Here is a 21610-nt window from a genome sequence, read left to right as displayed (position 1 = left end):
CGCACATGCTAGGCAAGTGCTTTACTGCTGAGCCACAGCCCCATCTCTGACTGTTGTCTTTTAATACTTCCCCTGTTCATTCCACCACACCCCAAAGCATTTGTTATGTATTGGATCTATAATGACCCCCCAAATCTCATATGTTAAAGGTTTGGTCCCAATTCCTGGAAGTGACTGGATCATGAGGGCTCTAACCTGGTCAATGAATTAATCCATTGCCTTCAATGGATTATTTGGTAGCATTATTGGGAGGTGTTGAGTACTCTAGGTAGCAGGGTCTAGTTGGAGGGAGTAGTCACTGGGGCCAAGCCCTGGGAGAATACATCTTTTCCCTGGACCCTTTCTTTGCTTTCCAGTTGCCATGAGGTAAATAGCTCTCTTCCACCATAATATTTTGCCTAGCCTCAGTCCAAAGCAATGGAGCCAGCTCATCATGGATGGAAATCTTTGAAACCATGAGCCAAAATAAATCTTTCCTCCTTTAAGTTCTTTTTCAGAGAGTTAGTCCCTGCAATAAAAATGTGACTAACACAAAAGTCCTTACTCTAATGGAAGTTAGTATCAGATTGTCAAAGAAGTAAACAACTTGTTTCTAAGGTAAATACAGTTTATTACTGAATTGCTTTTTTCTATTAACATTAATATCTCAGGTTCTAACATGGTTAATCATAGTCTGCATTATATGGGAGACCCAATGAATTATCTTTCTCTTAGACAAGTATAATTAGTAGAGAAAAATAGTAATAACCATGCCTATACCCACTTCACAGAGTTGCCATGAGCATAACAACTGTGTTTACCTACCTACAAACATTAAGTTACATGGTAATGTTCTATAAAACACACAAAAAAGGCAAATGTTAGCTGTTGACTGGATGCAGGAGTATGAAATTAGATGATCTCTAAGATCCCTTTCAACAAAAGGCCCTGACTCTATAATTCTATTCTTGAGTTGTATTTACACCCACAACTGTAGTCATTTTCCACCTACTATCTACAATGATGTATTCTATACACATTTATGGATATTAAATGGACCATATGCTTAAATGGTGATAACACATTAATCAATATCATGATGCATTAAGGAAGGATATTTAGCAAACATAACATCAATGTCAATTACCTAACAACACAGTAGTGATGTGACCTATACTTGGCACAACATTTCTTGATCATTGACTTCTTACCATAGCATTATGTCAAGTCATGTATTATTTTACTTAGTAGTCTAGAGAAAAATATGCACATACAATCTAAAATATATGAGGGTGAAAAAACAATGAAATAATATTCTAAAGGGAAAAAGTAACAAATGGCTCAAATTACGGCAGGAAAAAACCCCACACGACTGTGCATGCAATATAAACTGGTAGCCACAGGCAACAAAAGCAAAAATAAACAAATGAGACTATATCAACCTAAAAAGTTTTGGCACAGCAAAAGAATCAACAAAACAAAAGAATGGAATAGATGATAATATTTGCAAACCATATATCCAATAAGGAATATACAAAATCTTAAAAGAACTTACAACTCAATAGCAAAAAATAAATAAACCTAATTTTAAAATGGGCAAAGGACCTGAACAGATATTTTGCCAAAGAAGATATACAAATGGCCAACATGTATATGAAAAGATGCTCAAAATCACTCACAATCAAGGAAATGCAAATCAAAACCAAAATGAGATATCATCTCATAACTGTGAGGATGACAATTATCAAAAAATCAAAAGATAATAAGCATTGGTGGGGATGTAAGTTGGTATTGTTGGTAGTAATGTAAATTTGTATAGTCAATATGAAAAATGCAGTAAGGATGCTCAAATAGTTAAAAACAGAACTACCATATGATCCAGCAATCTCACTTCTGTGTATATATCCAACAAAATAAATAAATAAAATCACTATTTCAAAGAGATTTCTGTACTGTCATATTCATTGCAACCAAGATACACAATATCTAAGATACAAGAAAAAAACCTACGTGTCTCACATTGGTAAATGTTTAAAAAATGTAATATATACACAAGTGCACATGTGTGTGCAAACATTATTCAGCCTTAAAAAAGAAGGAAATCTTGCCATTTGAGACAACATGGATGAACCTGAAGTATGTTATGCCAAGTGAAATAAGCCAAACATAAAAAGACAAATACTTCATGATTCTCAATATGGAATCTAATAAACAAAGTTTAAGTCATAGTAACAAAGAATAGAATGATGGTTATCAGGAATAGGGGGTGGGAGAATGATACTAATCAAAAGGTTCAAAATTTCAGTCACCAGATGAACAACTCTGGAGATCTAATGCACAGCATAGTGACCATAGTCAACAATAATGTACTGCATACATAAAATTTACTGAAAGGGTAGATCACCCACCCCACATTTGTAACTATGTGGTAATAGACATGTTAATTAGCTTGTTTGTGGTAATAATTTCACAATGTACACATATATCAAAATATCATACATACACCTTAAATATATATAATTTTGTCAATCATCTCAAAAAGGCTGTAAAATGTAAATTGATATCTACAAAGAGAGAAGCAGGCAGATGCTAAGGAAGCAAAGAAGACCACCAACATAAGCAGTCTGAGGAAGTGAGAAAGGCATTTAGGTGAAAGTGAAAGCATAATTACAGTCTGGAAGAATAAACAGGGATTATCCAGGCATAGGGTAAGGCACACTCAAGGGATAAGGAGCAACATGGTTAGAAAGGCATAGGAGTGAGAACCAGATGTATGCAGGGAATTAGACATAGTTGGTTCTTATTAAATTCAAAATGTGAAGTAAGAAAAACTGAAATAGGAGATTAATAACGTAGGCTGGCACTCAACCATTCTTAAAGAATTTATTTATGTTGTACATGGAGTGGGGATTTCAGAAGAGATGTAGGCAGAAGTGTTATGATCAAATGCACCATTGATATCAATCCCTCTGGTTGTTATATGATTTAAGAGGAATAAAGAAGAATTAGGGAGATTTCTGCCAATAAGGTTTTCTTCAAAAATTTATATCTGATTTTCTTTCATTCTATATGCTACATAAGATAATCCTCATTACAAAATGGCTTTGGGTATAGTTCATTTACAATTGGCTAGGTAAAGCAAATATTATTATTATATTAAAAATGACTCAGTCCTTGTATCCAAATTATAGAAAATTTCTGAAGCAAAATTTGTAAATGTAATACAAAATTGTTATAGCAAATGATTAATAGAATATTTGTTGATTTAATTATCAATAAATTAAAAATAAGATGGATTTTCAGGCTTTCTGAAGCTCGCATTTAATACTTTAAAATTTTATATCTCATTATGAAAACCTAGACCATAACTGACATTAAAAATAAAAAAGCAACAAAATTGAGCATAAAATTTGGAAATTATCAGGTTTACAAAGGTTCTGGGAGACATATAAGATGGAGAAAAATCTTAAACTTAATTTCTAGCTTTTGATTTCTTTTTGAAATAGAAAAACCATTGTTTTACCAAGTGGTCTGAAGATATATTCTAATTGTAGTATTTTTTTTTTTACTTTGATCATCATTAATAAGCATCAGGTTAGGAAGTTTTAATGCCAGAACTTCCTATATCTATAAGTAAATTGATCACAGGTTTCCATATGAAGAGGTCAATTAGAGTCAGAAGCACTAGGTTTGAATTCTCATAACTGGGCAAATCACTTAATCTGTCGGTGTCTGTTGCCATTATGTAAAACTGAGATGAAAATATCTACTTCCCAAGTTTATTATAAGGATCAAATGAGATGATGTATTTAGAAATGCTTTGTAAATTGTGAAATATTATACAAATAGTTGTTCTCTTAGACACAATATTTTTTTTTCCTTTTTGCAGAACTGGGGATTGATTACAGTGGTGCAATTACCATTGAGCTACATCCTTAGCCTTACTTATTTTATTTTTTGGTACCAGGATTGAACCCAGGGGCACTTAACCATTAAGCCACATCCCCAGCCCTTTTTAGAATTATTTTATTTAGAGACAGGGTCTTGCTAACTTGCTTAGAGCCTTGCTAAGTTGCTATGGCTGGCTTTGACCTTGAGATCCCCCTGCCTCAGCCTTCCCAGCCACTGGTATTACAGGCATGAGCCACTTAGTCTGGCTCAGCCTTATTTATATTTTATTTTGAGGGATGAGGACTACTTTGTTTCTCTGAGAGAGAATATTGCTAAATTGCCCAGGCTGACCTCAAATTTGTAATGCACCCTCCTTCCTCAGATTCCTGAGTAGCTAGTATTATAGTCATGTATCACTACACCAGCTTAGACATAGTTTTTATATTCATGATTACCTTATACAAACACCTATACTGTTATAGAGTGACTGAAACACAAGAAGGACCTAACATTTATTTCCTTTCAGTTCAGAAATTCTCAACTCCAAGAACAAACTTAGAGAAGGCAGGTCCTTTGCCTAAGTAATTGCATACCATGAGAAAACTACATTAATATTGATTTTTTTCATTTAACAAATATTTATCAATATCCATGCAAGCCTCCTACCATAAAATTATTTAAGGTCTAGTGAAATAGACACTTTACAGAAAAATAAAAACAATGTTTAATTAGCTCTGTAATTGGTTAAAAACATAATGGCATGTACTGCTACTAACCAACCAAAAAAAAAAAAAAAAAGAAACTTGATTTTATGAAAGGAACCTGATACCTAATACTTCAAAATATAAAAATCATCAAATTACTGTAGTCACTATATATTAGAAACCTAATTTTAGACTTTGTTACAGCAATTTGATTAGGTTGATTGTGAATAACTTAGTAGTATGGTGAGAAACGTACCACTTTTAGCTCTTGAGACATCTAAAATGTCTTAACTTGGCTCTGGTGTCATATTTTGGAGAAATTAGAGGAAACTTCCCACCAGAAGTGATGTGTAAATTGAAGTTAGAAGGATGAGAGGAGTTAAAGGTGAAAGAAGAGTTTTGGGCAAAATATGTGAGAAGGTTTTAGAGACCAATTTTTTTTTTAATTAAAAGGCAGTAGAGGTAAGAATAAGGTCTATAGTGCTACAGGAACTTGGCAGACATAAGAAATGTGTTCATGCATTACCTTGAAAGTCAGGGAAGGAATATGAATTCTATATTGAGGCTTATGATAGATAATACATCAAGAATTTTCAAGTAGTGATTAATATGACCACTATATCAAACTTTGATAATTGTTCTATTATAATCCTATATCCTTATATTTAAGTTCCATGCTGTTTTTTTCTTTTTGAAAAATTTTTATTCATTTTTTATTTGTTCTTTGTAGATATACATGACAGTAGAGTGTATTTGACATATTATACATATATGGAGTGTAACTTATTCTAATTAGGATCCCATTCTTGTTGTTGTACTACTGTTCTGTTTTGTCATTAACTAAAATTGAGAATTTATTATTTGTGAATAATACGTATATGTATAGTAAACTACATAAACATGGACTGAAAGAATTGCAATGCATTTCGCTGTCATTTATTTTTTAAGTCAATAAAAAATGAACCCATTTATTTATAATTATTACAGTCTTTCACTTGACAACAAAAGACTAATGTCCCAATAGTTGTATAAGTGCATAAACTAATCTTTTAGTACATAGACCCTTGGGGATGGAGACAAGAAAGAAGCCATTTTTTTTCAATTAAATGGGTCTCTAACAAGTGCCTAAGTGTTCAAAGTTCTGAGACTTAAGCAAAATAAAAATTTCAATGTACCAACGAACAGAAAACTCATTATACTGACATTGGAACTTTAATAGCTTTGTTTGGACAGCATGAAGAAGCAATAAGCTATTTCCCATAATGAACTATTTTTTTTATTGTACATGCCTTGAGTCAAGACCCAAATGATTTTGAATGGCCTAACAGATAACTATTAATTGTACATATTTTGTTTCCATCATATATTTGTTAACTAGTCTTAATTTCTCCCACTACACTATCAGTATTTTTCAAAGAAGGAACCCTATATTTTAATGTGTTGTCTGATTTCTCAAGGTGCTCTGTATACTCTATAAAAATTAATGTGAACTTTTAATATTTGATTCTATTTATTCCCTACTTTCATTTTAGATAATAAATATTTTATATTGGTTTTACAGATAAAGTATAAAAATGAAAAAAATTCAAACCCATATTTTTTAAAACAAAATTTCGAATTACCAAATTAGCACAGTACATTTAGTTTTTTCACACTTACGTTTTGTACAAAAATAGATTGAGTTTCACAGTTTTAAAAGTGAGTATGGTTTTAAACTTTAATCTACATAATCTCAGCAGTTATTTTCAACAAAAATAAATTAGGCTTTCTCTGCATAAAGATTTGTATTAAAAGAAGATATCACAAAAATCTACATTCATATAACAAAACTAACATTTCTTTGTAGTAAAAAGCATCTCTAACTTTCAGATGTTCAAATTACTTAATGATCATCTGAGATATTCTATGGGAAAGAAAATCTACAGGATCTAAGTTATGAGAGACAATCTTTCCTTTGTGACAAATTTAGTAAAGCAAAAATAAATACCACATTTCATCATAAATAAAATATAAAGTCAGTGCTAATTCTTTAACTCAAGATTATCCACTTGGCTATCTGAAAGTAAGAGCTGCTATGATATATTTGAAACAAATTCTTAGTATCGCTTTAAAAATTTCATTAGCCCATATATCTTTGTCTCTTTATCCATTTAGATTATATACTTATAGACAAAATAGAGCTATTTCTTTTCAGTGACTGCAATATTTTAAAAAGTACCATTTATATCCAACAGTTATTTTTAGATCTAATAGCTATATTTATATACTCAATAATTATTTTTAGATTGATGATGATGACAAGATATTTAAATCTCATTAAACACTAAATTGTCCAAGCAATAATCCTAGTCTAATTTCTAGGCTTAATTTGGTACACCTTCAAAAGAGATATTCTACAGAATGAGTATCCTTTTAATGTTTCCTGGTACTAACACTGAATGATTATGATCCAGAATTTTACAACTGGACAAAATTCAACAAGTAATTTATCCCTTCCTCAACCCAAACTACCACCTACATTTCAGAAGATTGCCCTTAAAATACCAGTACAAACATATACATACACACCGTACACTACTGAGAAGAAAGAAATTTGTGAACCCAATCTTTACCAAGGTATTCTTACATTTAAAAATTTCCCACATGTTCAAATAAAAAATACTGTTGTCCTCAAGCTGCTAGTATAAGGCTATCATGGAATTCTTCACAAAGAGTTATCGCTGTGGCAGATTGTATTATTTCCAAACATATACTGCCTTTTTGTCTGAGGGAAAAGTAAAATTCTGAGAGCCACTGAAATCAGTCACAAATACATAACTTGTTTTAACCAATAAAATGTGAGCAGACACCTATGCCTCAATTCCAGGTAGAAATTTTAAAAAACAATACAGAGTTCACCATACTCTCTTTTCCCTAGGCCATGATGACTAGCAATGTTATACAAGAGGCTACTCCTTCTCTCTAGGTTATAAAGTGAACAGGAAATAGAGCCGAGCTATAGCAACCCAGGATGGACATGGAGCATGAGCATGGACTATGAGTATTATTCAAAGTCACAAACATTTTCAGGCTGTTTGTTACTGCAGCCTAATCTATCTTACCATGGATGATATAATCCTCCACCAAATACAAGGGAAAAATAAGACAGATATACATGTGATCTAATCAATGCAGAGTTTAGTGAAATAAATTTTCTAGGTTGTATATCTTCATTTTAAGAAATATGAATGTTAGTTTTTCAGAGGTGTGATGTCATTCCTCACACATCGTAAGCCCCAATCAACAAGGATACATTCTACTACCTTCATGCAAATCTCGTCTTTTTCTCATATAGTATTTATAGATAATTTTTATCTCATTTTATAAGTTTGATTCATACTCACTTGTCCCAATTACTTAATTCCAACCAGTTATTTAACCTGCCACTGTCAACTACAACTTCAAGTCATCATTTCACTTGTGTTAGGGCATAATTTCATTTGAATTACCTGATATTGGTGGTCATTCTGTCCCAAAATAAGGAACTAGGTTATTAAAAACTTCTTCAGCAGAGGTAAAATGCCTTAGAAAACCAGTGCCTATAACTAATAGCTGTATATTTTCTTTGGTTTGTTGCTTTCATTTTATGTAGGTATGAGAATCCATGATGCATAATTCATGTAAGGCATACTATATAATCAATGATATAATCTAGGCACAATAGTTTATAATGAACGCTTAAAACTTTTTTTTAAACTTTATTAACCATTATTATTGCTTCTTGTTTTACTAACTAGTTCCTGGCCATCTGTTGATTTCACATATTAGCACTCTTGCCCTCTTATTACAAGTGCATAATAATCATTTTAATAACATTTGATGTTTCAAACAACAAGTCTAATCCTTTGAATATTTATTCACTGCAGAGGGACTATGAGCCACATACAACTACAGTGGTAAATTCAAAACATCAACCAGCCATCTTTATTAATGTATAGGCTCTGGGCTAATATCACCTATAAATAAGTGAACTTCACAGATCCACACTTCTTAATCATTTGGCCTACGGTAATGTCTGGAAAATTTGCATTTTAATATTCTTTCTCCAGTGGAGTCATGGTCCATGAATCACTATTGGGAAACACTTCTTGATCACATACATTTTAATCCCACCTCATAAATATCTCCTACTAAAATATCAGTACAAATACAGTAGTTATCAACTTTGGTTTCATATTATAATCACTCAAGCTATTATTTTTAAAATACTGATGCCAAGTCCCCTTTCCCAAGAGAGTCTGATTTAATAGATCTTGAATGGGGCCCAAGTATCAATGATTTTAAAAATCTCTTTACCAGATTCTAAGATAAAGCCACATTTGAGAAGCAAAGAGTACAAAGTATTATAGAATATCTGGATCTATGTCCTGAACCTTGTCACTTAATATGTCATTTTTCCTCTCTAAATTTCCATTTGCTCACTTATAAAATTGAGATAATGATACTTGGTCTACCTACTACACTTGATTACTGTGAAGAACAAATAAATATAATAATGTTATAAAAGCACTTTATGAACTTCAAAACAGTAATGTTGTTAGGAGTACCTCTTAAACTTTGCAGAGCTCCTTTTCTTGCTAATAATTTTCAAATGTCATGAGTCCAAATGATATCAAATAAGGATGGGATTAAAAAGGTAGGTTGAAGAGCAAAGGGAAGAATATATTTCTAACAGTCAGTTTAGAACCTTTGTGGGTACACAGAGCAGGAGAATGTTTATATAAACAGTTTAGGTGAGAAGAAACAGAAAGTCTAGTGAGATATTTAATAAGGTAAGGAGGGGCGGTAGAAAACAGTAAGTCATTATAAAGGAAATTAACAGTTAAGGTATTAATACCTGCTAAAAAGCATGACAACAGACATTTTTTTTGGTGCCAGGGATTGAACCCAGGGGTGCTTAACCACTGAGCCACATCCCAGCCCATTTTATTTTGAGACAGGGTCTTGCTAAGTTGCTTAGGGCCTCCCTAAGTTACTGAGGCTTCCTTTGAACTTGCGATCCTCCTGCCTCAGTGTCCTGGGCTGCTGGGATTATAGGCATGCACCAACATGCCTGGATGACAATAGACATTTCTAAAAAAACTAAAACAAAAATTTTGGCACACTACTTACACAGGAGCTACATACTGAAGAAAATATTTATAGAACCAGACCAATAAAGTTATCTAATTGAATCTTTTGACTCTCCCCTCAGATTCTTTTTATAACTCCCACTCTAACTGGCATTGCATTGTTCAATGACATTATATTCTATATTCATTTATGGATCAGATTGCCAAATTTGACATGAGATCAAAATTGGAATTTCTAGGCTACAAATGCATTCTAGATGATGTTCAGAAACACACACGAATTGATTTGGGTAGAGTGGAAAGCAGACTGAACAAAATGGGGAACTTTTCTAGGTCTAAACCTAGCCTCTTCTCTGAGCCTCTAGTCCTCTCTACAGTATTCCTGTTCTTGTCAGTCCTCAACTCATTATGGAGAGATTGGTGCTTTGTCAATGTTTTCTCCTAACCCACCTTCCTGGAGGTATAATAAATAAAAGGAGAAGAGGAAAAAGTAACATTAAAAAAAAGAAGAGGAAAAAGTAACATATTTTTGTATTTGTAATAATCATGACATATATGCATTTCATCATCTTTGAAAAATTAGTATTTTCCAGTTAGTTTAAAAATATACTTATTTTTTAGTTGTAGTTGAACACAATATATTTATTCTATTTATTTATTTATATGTGGTGCTGAGGATCGAACCCAGGGCCTTACACATGCTAGGCAAGTGCTCTACTGCTGAGCCATAACCCCAGCCCATCCAGTTAGTTCTTTTTAGGTCATTTATCTGTATCACAGTGAGTTTCAGGAGCTAAATCAAAATTTCTGTAATACTTTTTGGTGTTTTTAAGGGGAAAATTAATTCCTTTATTCTTTCAACACTTGTTTGCCAGGCACTGGAGACACAGAGGTGTAAGACGATTTTTCCTGCTTTCACCAAATCTGTCACAGCAAATCTTTTTTAAATGGATTAGTATTACTTTTCACTTCAAAAGGAGTCATAACAGTACATCACAAATAGTAGTATATGAGGAATTTTCTTCTGAAGTTTATTTTATTACCTATGAGGTTCAAGAATTGACTAACACACCTTTCTACATCTGTTTCATACACATACCACAGAAATAATGGTAAAGTTCTTTCTTAAAGTCTTTGTAAGGAAATTATAAAAGCCTTTTGAAAGATGAGCTATATAACTAACAAAAATAAAATAATTCAGGAGTAGATAGATATTAAAGTACAAAACATAATAAACAATAATATTTTGAGAACATGATGTGGTGCAATTATAAAGGTGAGCAAGTGCAAACTATAACCTAGCAATTACACTCCTTGGTATATAGTGAAAAAATACATATATCTCCAAATGTTTGTGGTTAGGATAGTATACATTTTGGAGTATATGCACATAATGCAATCTCATTTGCAGTAAAAATGAATGAACTACTGCTATAGAACCAAGTAGAGATGAATTTCAAAACACATCAAGTGAAAAAAGCAAGAGTGATACCATTTTTATAATGCTCAAAGACAACCATAATTAAATATGTTTAGAGAAGTATATGAAACTATTTTAAGAAAAAATGAAATGATAAACACACTGAGAGGACGAAGGTTGCTGAGATGTGAAGGAAGCTCAGTATAATTAAATCGAAGTTGGCAATATCCTAGTTATTAAATTTGAAGACAGATTCATGCATACTAATTGTTATGCTATATAACATACATAAATACATATGCTACATACATCCTTTGGTATATATAAAATATTACATAAAATTTAAAATGTAATCTATTGAAGGCAGCATATATCTAAGAAATAATATCTTGACATTTGCTATCTAAAAGAACTTAATTAAATTTAGTTATATCTCATCTATTTTCCTTCTGTGATTACTGATGGTGATAATATCTACAGCTTTAAAAATGTTTTGGGAGGATGACACAGATAACATGAAGTACAGTCTACGTCAGTACAAAAATAAACATGTAGAAGAAATCTATTTCATCATCCATTTTTATGTAACATACAGTAATTCTAAGTTTCTGTTCATAGCCAGACTAGTGTCAGAAAGATAGAAGGGTAAGAAATTTTTACTTCCCATGTTCCAAATATTCCTTTGCTAAATAAAGTCTTAGCATACAATGATTCATCACTTTTATCTTTTCATTCTGAGTCTTCAGAAAATATATAGCTGTCAATAATAGGGTTCTTTTAAAAATATAATGAATGAAGATGCACATTTATATCTATTCTGATTAAAACATTCTCATTATACAAAGGCCTTTGAGAAGATACAGGTGTGTGTGTGTGTGTGTGTGTGTGTGTGTGTGTGTTACATACTATAAGTGTGTAAACTGTCTATATTTTTAGTTTTTATGTGTTTTCAGAGAAAGACTTCAAATTATTTGAGTATTATTTCTAATAGTTCTATATCTAACATTTGGTTCCCTAGAGTAGGATCATATAAAAATTTTGAAAGATATTAGAATTGTTTCTTCATGGTTAAGACAGCTTAAAGATACACTTAAAGGACAAAGTATAATTGCACTGAACTAAAAGTAAATTATTTTAAATAGAAAGTATATGGAAAAAGAGAATTCTCATATAGCCTAAAATGGGTATACTACGTAATTCATATTGTATAAAAAATATATATAAGACTTGCCCTGGTTTTGGTCTGAAATGCCCCAATTTCCATCCCAAGAGCCCCAATTCAATTTTTAGGTCACCTAGAATGTCTGGTTCAAGAAGGCTTAAACACTAACCCTGAGTATACAGAAAAATTATATTTAAAGTTGTGTTTGAAATGACTGTCAGACTATCCTGGATGGGCATTTTGTATACTTTAACACTATATGAACCATAAGAATATATACTCTGCCTACTCCAGTACAATTCCTGCTCCCATTTTACATCACTGCATCTATTTAACTATTACTTGATCTTAATATCCCTTTTAAAACACACATTCTATATGATTATAATATACTGCTTTTGCCTTTACATGTTTTGAGCTTTCTATTTTTAACTCTAGGTTATTTGTACATGTGGAAAGAGACGGCAAGTTCACAGTCAACTCAAATTAACTTTTGCATTACATTTGAACATGGGTATTACAAAATACATTTCATAATATGAAGAACAGTAATCAATTTGTGTTAAAATCTAAAGAATATCCCAAATTAAACTAAAATCTTTTTTTCAATCCTTCATTTTATTTATTTAGTTAGGTAGTTATACATCACAGAATTCATTTTGATATGATTATACAAACACAGAATATATCTTAATTCTAATTAGGACCTTATTATGGATGTATAAGATGGTAGGACTCACTATGGTGTATTAACATATGTTCATAGGTCATTTTTCATTGCCACTCAATACCAAAAGCAAGCAGAGTATCATTCCTTTAATTTTTTGTGGAGCAAGAACATAGCTGAGTTTAGTGTTTCCAAAGGCTCTTTTGCTACATAAGATAACTCTAATAGTCATTTATTAAATTTCCACTAAATTATAGATAGTAGGCTAAAATAGTTTTCAGTCTTTACAACAACCCTACAATGATCCAATAGGGTATGATCAACTTTCAGAGATGTAGGTAAAAATGATCAGAGATATAACTGGTTCAAGTTCATAGCTTTCATCTAAAAGCAGAGGCAGAATAATAAACTCAATCTTCTATTTCATGTTAAATTCCACATAATTTTGCCATAAAATGCCAAAATAAATGATATGAAATGCCAGTGAAAGGAAGCAGTATTCACACAGATGGAATATAGTTAAGTTAAATATAACAGCTATTGTAAATAAATTTACAGAACAAATTTCCCTGAATAAATAAATCCTTAATGAAATTTTGAAAATAACTCCTAGGCTATTTATTTTTACAAAATTTTGCATTTTTTTTTTAGTATTTACAAATATGTGCTTTAAGAATTTAAACCACAAATTTTGATTGAACAAGTCACAGTAAAGCTCTCATTTTTTTCTCAAGTATTTACCTTGAGTAAATGACAACCTAAGATTAAAAATATACAGTGTTTAGATTAAATTCAATCAGGAACACATTTAAGAAGGGCTATACACTCAATATGATTATTTGTTTTTATTTAAAAATTCATATACAGAGAATGCTTATATGTTTTACTTTTATTCTTTGTATTTAAAGTATTATAAAGGTAACAAAAATAATTAGAAAGCACATATACATAATTTAGAGATGTTTTCCATCAAAATAAACATTTTCAATATTGATAGTTAAAGAATACTTTTTCTATTTTAATGAATAATTTTTAGAAAGAAATGAAATATCTCTAATAGGTAAATATGGAACAAAGTAAAATAAAGGAATTGTCAGAAAGTCAAAATAACAATTTAAGTAAATATATTTCTTATAGAAAAAGACTCAAGCACTTTGGTCTAGTTGTTTTTGTATGACTAGGTTGGGACAGGTTTCTGTAAAATACTTCCAACCCTATTCAGACAACGAGTGATACCCAAGGACACAGAAAATAAATCTAAAAAGACTGAAAATGAATAAGCAAATAAGAAAGCAAAAATACAGTTTAGAGGAGACAAAGCATATTGCCAGAAGTTGAATTTTAGAAGGAAGTTTTCACTCTGTATTTAACACTTGAAAATCTGATTTCAAATGTTTCACATGTTGAAATCATTCCCTCATCATGTAATTCAGATTTAACTGTAAATGCAGCTCAAGAAAAATAACAAACACCAAATGGAGAAAAAAAACTACACATTTATCTTTTTAAAAATGTGATTATGCTACTTCCTTTTATCCTCTCTCCTTATTTCTCAGTCATTTTATGACATTACTTTCTTTTCAGTTTTCATTTCACATTGTGAGCCATTTTTAAATATACCTAATTTGATTCTTGCAATAAATTTAAAGCAGATATTTCTTTTTATACATGCAATAAATTAAAGTAGGTATCATTATTTCTTTTTATACACGTTGCAAGCAATGACGTGGCTTCTCCAATATAAAATGAGGTAAAAGGGCTGAGTTTCAAGTCTTCCAAGACTACCTGTTTCCATCCTTGTCCCCTACACTAAGTATTCTAAGCTTCACCAAAGCTTATCCTTTCAAACCAACACTTTTAGCCTAATTTCTTTAACGAGTGACAATCCAATACATCATTTTTTTGTGTCTAAAGTGGAAAACATAAAAATGGCACATTAGAATAATTTTAAGTTATGCTGATATCCATTAAGACACACATCATGGCAATTATATCAATGCTGACAAGAACGCGTGGGTACCTGTCTCATTTTCTGATTCAGTTGCTGACAGTGCCCTAAATGAGGCTTCAGTCATTTGTGAGAAATTTTTCCACTTAAGATTTTAAAATCAGTTTCCCTTCTTTTTTTTTAAGAGAGAGAGAGAATTTTAATATTTATTTTTTAGTTCTCGGCGGACACAACATCTTTGTTTGTATGTGGTGCTGAGGATCGAACCCGGGCCGCACGCATGCCAGGCGAGCGTGCTACTGCTTGAGCCACATCCCCAGCCCCAGTTTCCCTTCTTTCTCAACAATGTTATTATAGCCAATTTTATGTGGGGAGGAAAATGTTGGAGGTGAATCTCTTTAAAAGAACTTCAAATATCATGATCTCAAACCATCACAACTGGGAATAAGTAAAATAGATAAAGCAGATTAAATACATTCTACCAAATGGTGTTTTTTTAAAGGAAACTGATCTCTTTTTCTTCTAATTGTAGTGTTATTTTAAATATAAGTGACCAATATAAAAAAGCACTTTATACTTCATAGTACCACCCCTTTGTGTTAAGAGGGGGGAGAAAAGCCATTTGTGGCAGTTTATTTTTAGATATTGATCGTCTCTTCTTGCTGCAAAGGGAATAAAAATAATTAAAGTTGAGTGAAAAATAATTTGAAGCACAGCATATTTCAAAGCATAACTATCATCATAACTGTTCAGATGAGATTTCTTAAAAACCTGGTAATAAATGTGTGCCCTAGATACTTTTTTTAAAATCTATACCTTCCTTATATTGGCCTCTTTAACTGGCAGCTTAAGTTTAATTCCTGTCTTCATAAATGTCATACAATTCCAAACAAATGGACTGATTACCATGTATATAAAGGCTGAATTAGATGATCAGATGGACATTAACGATTTGTAAGTTATGTAATTCACATCAAGATATAATTTAAATATTTGTCTATGCTGTGGTCTTTTCTCAAAGCAACATTTCTCCAATGTACACAACATTCATTTTGAAAAAAATTTCTGATAACTCAAATTCATTTTAGGAAATTGGAAAAATTCAGAAAAGTAGAGTCTAGATTAATTGAGCTACATTCCTATTGCTACTCTGGGTAGCAACAGACCACAGAGCCTAGAAAAATTTGGTGCTGAAATGACATAACATAAAAGTAGAACAATAGATTATTTAAGAGATGATACATAAGTACTAATGTATTATGCCTATAATTAAATTTGCTCCAAAAGATATGTTCTGTTAGCATTATAGATATGTACAATGTTTCAGAAAGATGTAGTCACTATCACTGTAGGCTTGAAAAATGGTTAGGAGGATCAATATTCTCATTTTCACTAATGAATAGAGATGTAAAATGATGATTATTTCTGAAGTTCTTTATATTAAGAGCAGAAACAAAACTGAAGGTTTACATGAGAGAGGAAACAAAAATGAGTAATAATTCAAGCATTTAATTTCAAAAGGAGAGAAAAGAGCATGTACAAATTGAAGGGAATAACACTGATCAGGTCAATTTATTTTAACAAATATGAAAAAGTATCTACAATGTCACCTACTATATTTGAAAATTAGTAAGAAAGTGTTTCTGTCTTTGAGTTCATAATCTAATGAAATGAGAAAATTATTATTCATAGCCATGCAAATTAAGGTTAAGGGACTCTTCTCTGTCTCTCATATGACAACAAATTATAAAGTCAACAAAGGAAACAAAATGGAATTGTAAAAAAATAATTAACATATATATTTATGTCTCAAGAATAGATAGGAAAAGTAGAGGACAAACAGAAAAGTACTATTTGTAATTCCAACCATATCAATAATACCATTAAATATAAACAGTCAAAAGAGGGGTTTGGTACAATCAGTTTTGGGAAATTGGAAAAGTTTCACAAATGAAATTGTACTTCCTAATAGTTTTAAAACTGGGACATAATTTTAATAGTCAGAGATAAACAGATAAATGGGGTATATTCTGCAGAGATGTCAACATAAAAGAGAAACCTTAAGATCTATTTTACTGATGATATGTCACTCACATGACCTAGACTACAATTAAAATGCCTAGGAGTACTAGAAGATAAAACCAAAGTTATGCTAGAATCATATGTTGATCCCTTTGAATTTCGAAGAGAGAAGTGTGTAATCAGTTTGGAAATAGTGGAATATTGATGAAAGTGACAAAACTGGAGCATGGATTTGGGAATGACTAATCTGAAAGTGATTGTTTCTATAGTTACTTACTTTTATATTTAAGTAGATTAAATCAGGATGTCATAAAACAGTTTCTTAAGAGAAATTTGCATCTAATATTTCCTTTAAAGTACAACAAAAAGACATAGTTAAAGTAAGAACTGAGACTTACTTTAACTATGTCTTTTTGTTGTACTTTAAAGGAAATATTTATATTTCCTTTAAAGGTATAAGTTGGGATGGAGTAGGCAAGGCAAGAATAAAGAATAGCCATGTACAGAAGTTTTTGTACGAAACTATCTTAAAGGTGAAACACTGAACAGGAAATGTGTTGGAAAAATGAGAATCAGGTAGAAGTAACTGTAACAAATGTTATGACCACTAAATTAAAAAAAAAAAACAGAGGTAATGTAGAGCAGAATGTTCTAAGAAGGGCATGGAATCTTTTCAAGACAGAGTATACAGTGGATAGAGGGTCCAGAAAGTCTTTCTGTATTCTGAGTACATGTGCAGTATTTTAATAATTCCATGTTTGACTAAAAACGAAGTACCTAAAATTCAACCTGTAAAAGCATTCTTTCTATTCTACCTAATGTTTCCTGACCTGTAAATAACAAAATTTAAACCTATTTCTATCTTAAAATAAAATTCTTAAAGAGAATGTTGAGCTAAACAGTGCAGCTATGAAAAGGTCCTTTTGAGAAAATAAATAAGTCTCTAGGAGCAATATAAGAGTGGGTTTTGTTTTCTATAAAGTAGTTGTCAATAGCAGGCATTCATACATTCCAGAAATAAGAAAAACTGAATCACTTCTTAGTTAGATGGTAGGTTCTTATAACTGCACAATGTGTGGGCTAGTCACATCTGACATAAACTGTACTTCCATAACTGTTTATGTCTCTACAGAAGTTCTTAATTCACCAAAAATTATTTCAGCTATTTTTCTCAAGAGTTGAAGATTAGTGACAAACGTATGTTCTGTTACCTTTGAGTCCTAAAATTAGAAACACTCCACTTTTGACTTCAATCTATATATGAGTTAAAAGGAAAGATCATTTTGTTTATCCCTTTTTAATATGGTAAAACATTAAATAGATATGAATTAAGTAACAATAAATTCGCTGATACTCTCCTTCAGGATTTCCAAGAAAACTTACATGTGCCATTTAGAAGTACAGTCTTGGTTTATAAGTCAACAAAGTATCACCATATTACTCAAAAGTAAATCTTAAACTGATTTCTAGCTTCAGATGTTTCAAGGAGACACAAAAAATTAAAATCACCTACTTTCATACCATAAATATACTTAAAATTATTTTGAAGTTAACATCACATTGATTGGTTTCTTATAGGAATAACAATGCTTTTGTAACAATGAGTTTCCTTTCTATATAAAATATTGAAATTATCAAATTGTTAATTTTTTGGCTTAATTTCATAGCATGTCAATTGTCTTGTGTCTCATATATAAATAAAAATGCTTAAATAATATACATAATATGGGTAGCATAGATTTTATCATATAATAATTACTGTTATTATTATTTATACATAGATTACTACTGATCACATACCCAATATTAAGATGCTATGAATAATTATGGTGTAATTATGGTGTAAATGCCATGTACCCTTTAAGTCGAATTTCTTTCTCTCATAGTAAAAAGAAAGAAATTAATAATCTGTTATCCACGACCCTAAATCTCTGATCAAATTTAATGCCTCAAAAAAGTGAAGCTTTAGGAAATAGATTTTTAAAGAAATGCTACTGATAATTCAGTACAAAAAATTGTTCATAAATTATATTATTGTTTCCATCTCTGTGCTCTAGATCAGTGTATGAAAACTGGCAAACATGCAGGTTCCTGGGCCCTGCTTATAGTACATTTGAAGTGGTTCTAAGAATCCGAATTTCTAACACGTTTCCACATGATAACATTACTACTGGTCCCACTGGAATAGCATTGTCCTAAAAGATGTTTCAGTAAATTATGGCTCATGTGCCAGATTTGACTTGCTGTCTATTTTTGTAAAACAATTTTTATTGTAACATTAATTCATTCATACCTGTCTGGCTGTTGGTGCTCTATAAGAGAGGTAAGTAATTGTGGCAGATAACTATACAGATTATAAAGACTTAAATGGCTCTTTACAGAAAACATTTGGTAACTTTTTCCCAAAAATATTACTCTTCTCTCCATCATCCATTGAGATCTTTGAAACCCAGAAACTAAGTTTATTGCTATCAAAATTGAAGTGTAGAGTTAGACTATTAGGGTACTTCAAAGCTAATAAAATATTTACCATCTTCATGAATGTCTCTTTGGCTAACATCTCACTGCCATGATTTAATTCTGATGAATGCCTGACATGTTCCACAATTAAAAGTCACAAAGTTAATCTCTATGCTAAAATAAAAAAAGTCTGAAAACCTGTAGTTTCTTATATATGGTACAAATAAAATCTGTACAGTACAACAAAAATATACTGAAGGATTTATGTCTCCATTAGTAAAAATTTCTTATTTCTTAGAGAAAATAGAGCCAATATAAGAAAGTTACAATTATCCCTGGTCATGAAGGACAAGCAGAATGATAAATTAAACCACCAGTTTCCCTAATTTAGTTAATAATTTTTTTATCATCTTACATTATCCTCTGCCATCCTATATCTCCGTCATTGGTAATAGTATTCTGAGAAAGCAGCAGCAGCAATAAACTGACATAAGATTTATAAAGAGTGGTGGTTATAGGCCTGAGACCTCTCAGAAGTATTTTTTATTAGATTTAAACATTTTTGCAGAATATCTAGTAGTCAATTGACTTCAGTTTCTACAATTTCTCTCTGTCTTACATCAGGATTGACTCCAACATTTACATTAGCTTCTGGACTCCTGAAGGCATTTGATTTTGGGATTCCTGGCTTAGATGATATCCAAAGTAAAAAAAAAAAAGTTCAGGTAGTTATATCATTATTAAAAGCTATTACATATATTTGTTTATATGGGCATACATAAATGAAACCAATAGTGTTTTAGAGTAAAAATCTGAGACTATAATCTAAATGGGGTAATTTCATTTTACAAAAAGCAACAGAGTTTAGTCACCCACATGCTAAGTGTGAGATGAATAGACATTATGACCTTATTATAATAATTTATTTGAAAGTTAAAATTATTTTTATATCTTCAGATAAACAAAATCCCTATTTATTGAGCCATATGCATAGTTTTCCAATAAATAACGATATATTTGGTTTCTTTAGAACATTTGTCTTTGATTCAGAAACTTTGAAACCACTATTTTACAAGCTTTTGGTAAATAGAATACTGTCATTATTAAAATATGAAATTGCTAAGAAATTAACAGAAGGAAATTTTGTCAGCTAATACCTGTTGCACAATTGTTGTTAATTCCAAGCAGAGCTGTATGACATTGTTCCTTGTAACTGAATAGTCTGTCACAGCAGCAAATGGTGACCTACAAAGAGAAATGGAAAATTGTGATTACTAGGAATAGCTTTTCAAAAGTGCCAAAATGCAATAGCCCAAGATAAGATTTTGAATAATAAAAAGTGAATTGTTCTAAAGCTTGCATATTAATAAAATGATATTTGGTGTTTTATTTAAAGAAAAACATTGTAAGAAATTTTGGAAAATAATCAAATTCTAGAAAAGTAATATTTGTTATCAATTTCCCAATTTTAAAGTTCTTAATACTTAGAACTTCTTTGATACTTCTTTCTTCTTTTAAGGTCTCTTCATTACATCTAATCAAAACAACAAAAAGATATGCGGGTTTGGGTATGTAGCTGAGTGGCAGAGCACTTGCCCAGCCTGTAGGAGGCCTAGGGTTCTATCCCCAGCACTTTCCCCCCACAAAACCAAAAAGGAATATTAGACAAAGTCAATATTTTTGTTCACTTTCCAAAGAAGCTAAGAATTTAAGTACAGCATCTGCTCGAAATGTTAAAGATTATGAGCTAAAGATTACTGAAGGCTTAGTATATGCCAGTTACTGTTTAAATGTTACACATACACTAAATAACTTAATCTCCACAATAACTCTTGGGCGATAGGCACTATTATTATTCCCATTTTACAGTTGAGAAAACAAAAGTAGAGAAAAGTTAAATGACTTATTTACATTCACACACCTAGGAAGTAGTGTTCAAACTCTTAAGTCTGACTCCAGAACCCATCCTCACACTTGGTTAAACACTAACACACAGTGGCTCTATGAATTTACCTAGGTTTTATTTCGAGCTAATGTTACTCACGTCTATTTTGGAACAACTTTGTGTTCTTTCTTGTATTTGCTTCGCCACTAAACAAATTCACAATGGCTTTTCAATACTCCTTATCCTCTCTTGTCTGTTAATGTCATCAGGCTTTTTTTGGAGGACAAAGCTTAAATGACTGGGGAGGCCCAGTTTAAGGAAAAGAAAACAAAACAAAATCATGACTGTAAAGAAGGTATGG

General features: G+C 31.3%; 1 protein-coding gene across 4 annotated transcripts in view; it reads right to left on the bottom strand.

Annotated features, from left to right (window-relative positions):
* Cnksr2 (connector enhancer of kinase suppressor of Ras 2) overlaps positions 1–21610 on the bottom strand; it is a 254860-nt gene that overhangs the window by 171767 nt on the left and 61483 nt on the right. For all 4 annotated transcript variants that reach the window (XM_027927389.2, XM_027927390.2, XM_027927391.2 and 1 more), the window contains exon 4: positions 20522–20609. In XM_027927389.2, coding sequence (XP_027783190.1) covers positions 20522–20609 — 88 coding nt within the window. The remainder of the gene's footprint in view (positions 1–20521; positions 20610–21610) is intronic.

Source organism: Marmota flaviventris, chromosome X (genome assembly GCF_047511675.1).
Source record: "Marmota flaviventris isolate mMarFla1 chromosome X, mMarFla1.hap1, whole genome shotgun sequence".
Lineage (NCBI taxonomy): Eukaryota > Metazoa > Chordata > Mammalia > Rodentia > Sciuridae > Marmota > Marmota flaviventris.
Note: the sequence above shows the minus strand (reverse complement) of the source record. Positions and strands in the feature narration are given on the sequence as shown.